The 6,022-nt window shown below is 46.1% G+C and overlaps 1 protein-coding gene across 1 annotated transcript; it reads right to left on the bottom strand.

The window, feature by feature from the left end:
• Window positions 1–836: 836 nt before the first annotated feature.
• Window positions 837–4,087, bottom strand: DKK4 (dickkopf WNT signaling pathway inhibitor 4). Its single transcript, XM_055569295.1, has 4 exons — window positions 3,977–4,087; window positions 2,633–2,783; window positions 2,066–2,203; window positions 837–1,087 (listed from the first exon to the last, which is right to left on the bottom strand). Exons 1-4 carry the CDS (start codon window positions 4,085–4,087, stop codon window positions 837–839), a joined length of 651 nt encoding a protein of 216 aa, XP_055425270.1.
• Between the last annotated feature and the right edge of the window lie 1,935 nt (window positions 4,088–6,022).

Genomic DNA, 6,022 nt, shown 5'->3' with positions numbered 1-6,022 from the left:
GCACACCAGGCTGCCCTGTCCTTCACTATTTCCCGGAGCTTGCGCAAACTCATGTCCATTGCATCGGTGATGCCATCCAACCATCTCGTCCTCTGTCATCCCCTTCAGCCTTCAACCTTTCCGTGCATCAGGGTCTTTTCCAACATTCACCCATTTGTATCAAATATGACCATTTAAACTTCTAATAGACAAAGATTTCACTTTTTTCCCCTTGTTTTCCTCCAGTGTAACTTTTGAGTACAGATGGTCAGGCAGTCCTTGAAAGCTCAAGCTTTGAAATACAGAAATTATATCAATACAAAAATATGAAAAGTTCTTAAATAGTAAGGCTATTGAAAACAAAATAATGGAAAAGTACTTTGGAACTTGCAATGGGTTGTACCAACATAGGCTATTATCTTTTGAATCTTATGTCTTTATTAACCAAGTTTCTGTTTTTGTAGCGAGAGGGTATTTCCCTTCCAAGAAATGAAGGATTATAAACAGTAGGGGTTTTAAGGAAATTTTCCCTGGTAAGCTAATTTAACAACAGATAAACGGTCACTCCGCCTCCCCGCCCAATTCCCATCAGGTATCAGAACTTCACCAGAAAGTACTTAAAAGATTTATTTGAACTAACTGAATCACTAGATGAACCTAAATTTGTTCTAGAATCACGTCCACTTTTCTGCGGAAACAGACAAAAAGCCAAACTAGTTTCTATTCATCACAAGACAGCTTCTCCAGCTCAGTTTGTTTCACTGACTACAAGATTAGATTTTAAGATGTGTAGATGGGAAGATGGGAAGATGTGTGAGCGCATGCCTGAGACTTCTGCTGGGTTAGACCTGCAGCCGTTAGGCGTTCTGGCACACGTGCAACCGTGTGTGTAATGGATTTTGAGCCGCCTGACTCTGACACACTAGCCCGGGCGCACAGTTACAGCGCTGGAAGATATCCAGAACATGCGTGTTGTCGTTGTGACCCCTCCTGGAGCAGACGTGTCCCTCCAGGAGCACCGGTTTACAGATTTTGGTCCGATAATGATGAGCGCAGCAAAGTCCAGGCCCGCAGTTGAAATCTCTGAGACATCTTTCTCCCCTATGTCCTGTAACAAGATTGACACAGGCTTTCGTGATAAGCGGGTGGCTTGTGGGGGTGTGACTGGGGTGAGGCAAGGCAGGGAGGATAAGCTGGCAAACTAAGGCTGGAGCAGCATGCCCGGCTCCAAGGCTGAGCGCAGCAGTGAAACGGACAGCTCTCCCGAGCAGAAGATACTGCCTGAGAAGGCTGAGAGCAGGAGGAGAAGAGGGCAGCAGAAGATGAGATGGTTGGATAGCATCACTGATTCAATGGACGTGAACCTGGGCAAACTCCGGGAAATGGTGAGGGACAGGGAAGCCTGGCGTGCTGCAGTCCATGGGATTGCAAAGAGTCAGATGTGACTTGGTGACTGAACAACAACCAAGTTAAAACATCTGTCAGAGAAAGATGGGATTTCCTGTCTTGAGACAAAGTAAGTATCACCCATCAGTGTTTTATTAAAGGGATGTGTACTGACATGGTAAGAGACCACTGCTTACGAGGGGACCAGTTAACCTAAAGACACCACCAGGAGCAGCCTGTTCACCCTCAAACATTCCAGCTGCTTTCTGTCAAAGGTTGGATTTTAAGATTACAGTTGTTTAAAAAGCATCTTAGTGAAGTTTGTATTTTGTTTGAGAATGAAAAGTTACTTCATCTGTGTTCATCTCTTTTGTATTTTTTTTTTAAACAAGTTTATTGGCTTATATTTGTTGGATGTATTTTTTTTAACTGGGGTATGTGTGTGTTAGTTGCTCAGTCACGTCTGACTTCATGACCGCATGGACTGTACAGCCGGCCAGGCTCCTCTGTCCATGGGATTTTCCAGGCAAGGATACTAGAGTGGGTTGCCATCTCCTATTCCAAGGGATCTTCCTGACCCAGGGATCAAACCCACATCTCCTGCATTGGCAGGCACATTCTTTACCACTGAGCCACCCATATATATATGGGAGCCCATATATATATGTACACACACTCATATTTAGAATGCTGCTCTTACTCTTCCTGGGTTGTGGCTTTGTAGTATTTGACTTCCCCTGCATTGGGTGCTTGATTGTTTCTTCTATGTCTATGTCGTCTTCGTCGTCCGTCCCCTTCTCCGGCCCTTTGGCTGCCTCTTCCACTGGAGTACAGACATCTGAGAGACAAGTGGGCGGGGTTAGAGGCCGAGAACCACGGGCAGGCACATCCTCAGGCTGCCAGAGAGTTTGGCAGGGCCTCTGCCTTCAGTCTCTGTGTAACTGTCTAGGTTTCTGGGACACGTGTGCTAAATATTTATATCTCACATAAGGCAAAGAAAGGGGGTTAAATAACTGAATCAAAGTGGAAACAGTGATTCCAACTTGCACCGTTCCTTTAAAATCATCTCCACGTTGCTGGCAAGAGTTGTTGCCAGGAAAGGAACTATTTTGCTGCATCGAAAAGAGGCAGCTGGGGAGATTCGCTTCAAGAACGACTTCAGGGAGCCTTTAGAGAGTGCCTGTCGTGGGACATCGTCGTCCAAGAGACCCAGGTGCTGTCTCCGCCTTGGAGCACAGCGGTCCTGTCAAGCTCCAGGCCGACTCACTGTTCATGCAGAGCGTCCCCGGGCAGCACATAGTAGAAAGCTGGCACCGCCTCCGTGGTCCACGGCAGGTGGCACAGACCGGTTTCTCATCATAACGTCGGAGGCAGAATTTTCTAGCACTGCAGTCCTTGTCAGACACGCACTGTGAACCCTGTGAAGGGACATTTGTTCACAGGGCTAGAGAATCCAGTGAGATGTAAGCAGACTTTTTACTGCAGGCAGGAGGTGGAGGAAGCCGAATGCTGAGGCCCTTGAAACGTTGCTGCAAGCCTCTAGCAGCATCTTCATTTTTTTCCACTAGAGTTGGTTTTCTCCCACGAAGGGGAGAGCAAATCACCAACAAAGAGACCTATGTGCTGCAAAGGTTATTTGTGTTTGAAAAATTGTCCTACTTTTAAACCCAGAATTTAATTTTTATGTTCTTTGTGAAAATGGAAGAAAATGTTTTCCCGTGTGTCATAGAGATGGTTATGAGATTTTTTTAAAAAATATATTTATTTGTTTATTTGGCTGCACCAGGCCTTAGTTGTAGCTGTGGGATCTAGTTCCCTGATCAGGAATCAAACCCAGGCCCCCTGCCTTGAGAGTGCAGAGTCCCAGCCACTGGACCACCAGAGAAGTCTCTGTTTACAAGATTCTTGCTCTGTGGCTAGAAGCCCTCGACACTGTGCTACAGTTTAATGAGATGGAAGGTTGGTGTTTGTGGCAGCTCTATCTGGCTGACCTTTTGACTCCCATCAGTCACTGTTGGCCAAGTAGCCCTCGGGGGACCTCACCCGAGTCACTTGATTCTTAGGGATGCCTCATTTGCAGAGCAACAGATTCCAAAGACCGGCTTTTCTCATCTACAACTGATGCTTTTTCAAACAGATATGAAAATTTCCTATAAAACAGTTCTGTGAAGTGAGACGGTGACAAGCCGGTGCTCCTTGCCATGTAGCACTGAACTAATAACTCCCATATTCCCTGACTGCGTGGCCTTAGTTAAATCCCTTAGCATCTCTGAGTTGCATTTTCATCATCCGTCGTTAGGAGGCGTGACAACTATCTGAAGCTGTAAGGAAGCAAGGTATTATGTATCAGAGGTCTGGCACGTGGCACAGCCTTCTCGGTGTTCACTTCCTCTCTGATTTATAGGTGAATTGAGAGCTCAGTGCCCTGAAAAGCCACTAGGCTTCTCAGGTGAGTTAATGCTAAGTTGACTGGATTCTCCCAGGAGGCCTTCAATCCAGCTCATAGCCTTTCCAGCTCCCAGGCTAGTTGAGATGAACCATTTCAGACCCTGACCTGAGTGATGCTTCATGCAAACCCAGCACCCAGCCCTCCTCCCTTGCAGGGCATTACCTTCTGGGCCCTTTGTGCACCAGCAGAGCTCTTGATGTAGTTGGAATCCAGAACCAGGGCTCCCAGGGGGGTGCACAGCCAGCCGAGCCCCAGCAGGACCACCACCACCATCCTCGACCCTCTCAGACCTCCCTGCGTCCTCCTTGAAGCTGGGCAGCTCTGCACCCGCAATGGAGCTTTGGCCGAGATGGAAACTCAGCAAGTTGCTGGGAACTGCTTTTTCTGAAAGAGAAGGGAGGAAGGTGTGTGAAATGCGATAAGCGAGGTCTGATCCGCAGGTTCCCTCTTGAACTATTTATAGACGCGTACTCTCCTTTCTCCCATCTCCCTCCTCCTTCATTTCCTTCCTTCCTTGCCCCACACAGGCTAGAACAAGTCCCTGCAATCTGTTTGATCAATAGTTCAAAACAAGGACTCAATCGAGGTGGGAGCAAGAGCCAGGACTGCAGCCGCTGCTCCTCCAGGGGTTGAATCCCTCTTAATTACGGCCCATCAAAGTCAGTTCAAAGAGCCAGCAGAGGAGCAGGATGTCTGTATCAAAGGCAAACTCTGATAATCACCTGCATTTCCTACCTCCCATAATCCTGTGGGGGAGGAGGGAGTCCACTCTAAGATCTGTTTTCACAGCTAATTGTGCTCCCAAGAAAGAATGGCTCCTATTAGCCAATGTGCTACGCGGGATGCCAAAAACTAATGAGTTACAAACGTACTGAGACATTTTAAACTATGCTCAGGTAGAAACGAGGGACGATGCCTCTGATTAGCTCTGGCATCCAGATGTAAAGAGCCCAACAGCTTAAGAGCTGTGAATGTAACAGCACCCATTCGGGCTAAATGTCAACTGGAAAATAATTCTCCTTAAGATGAAAATGGAACTGTTTGAAGTTAGGATTATTTAATTAGGAAAATAATGAAATTTACGAAAGTTGTCCTTTTAATGAGAACCCCAGAGAGCCCATTGTATGTATAGATTTATACAACTTACTAGGAAGTTTGGGTGCATTTTATTGAGCAGTGGATTTAACTTGTGTTGTATGATGGTAAATTGACTGAAGCAGAACAGTCTCCAATATAGCAGATTTCAGAGGGAATTTTATGCATTTTCAATTTTCCTAATTTAAATTTTTATAACTTCTGCTTCATCCCCTTTTGTCTGATTTTTTTTTTCCAGTCAAACTGTTACCTAAGTCAAATAATTTAGATATGCACTTATCTTCCTGGTGGCTCAGACGGTAAAGAATCTGCCTGTAATGCAGGAGACCTGGGTTCAATCCCTGGGTCAGAAAGATCCCCTGGAGAAGGGAATGGCAACCCACTCCAGTATTCTTTCCTGGAGAATTTCATGGACTGAGTAGCCTGGCCGGCTATAGTCCATGGGGTCGCAAAGAGTTGGACATGACTGAGTGACCAACACTTTGTCACTGCCTAAGTACTTAAGGGTAGAACAGTCTGAATTTTGATCTAAAAATCCCTTTACTGTTGGCTTTGTTCTCAGGGTAAATTCATTCCAGTACCTGAGATGTAAGGTGCCCTTTAAAATCTAACGACGCATTTTCTCTATGCCGTCAATATCATTCTTAGTATCACTGGGTCTTCTTCCAGAACCAACTGACCTCAGTTGTCAAGATGAACCTGGACATTCTGTGCCAGGGGACCATTCTCAGCCTCAAAGGCTGCCCAGTGCCCCGGTGGCTGGGGCAGGCGACCTGAGGCTCTGTTACTTGGCTCTCTTCCTGGTGTTGGGATGTCTGCCTCCATTGTGTGGAGTGAGGAGCTATTTCTTCTGCAAGGACTACTTTTTTCACATAAACCAACATCAAACACCCTTTGATTGTAGGATATGCCTGGTGACTAGGTGTGTTACAGAATTTATTTTGAAGTTGGACAATTATGACCAAATATAAAAGAGAAAGCCCCAGGGTTTGTTCCTTGCTGGGTTTCTCTGCTTCCTGTTACCTAACTGAAGAGAGAATCTTAGGGCAGCAGAAGCCTCTGGCAAAACAGACAGACAAAAAGGACTGGCACAAATATTCACTGAGAACTTTG

The sequence above is a fragment of the Bubalus kerabau genome, chromosome 2 (assembly GCF_029407905.1).
Source record: "Bubalus kerabau isolate K-KA32 ecotype Philippines breed swamp buffalo chromosome 2, PCC_UOA_SB_1v2, whole genome shotgun sequence".
NCBI classification, from domain to species: Eukaryota; Metazoa; Chordata; class Mammalia; order Artiodactyla; family Bovidae; genus Bubalus; species Bubalus kerabau.
Note: the sequence above shows the minus strand (reverse complement) of the source record. Positions and strands in the feature narration are given on the sequence as shown.

Excerpts from the sequence above, each read along its gene's own strand:
- DKK4 (XM_055569295.1), bottom strand. The coding sequence starts at position 4,087 with ATGGTGGTGGTGGTCCTGCTGGGGCTCGGCTGGCTGTGCACCCCCCTG. Across the intron at positions 2,204-2,632 it reads GGGGACGCTCTGCATGAACA|ATGTCTGTACTCCAGTGGAA; the intron begins GTGAGTCGGCCT and ends CTTGTCTCTCAG. Across the intron at positions 1,088-2,065 it reads AAAGCCACAACCCAGGAAGA|GACATAGGGGAGAAAGATGT; the intron begins GTAAGAGCAGCA and ends ATCTTGTTACAG.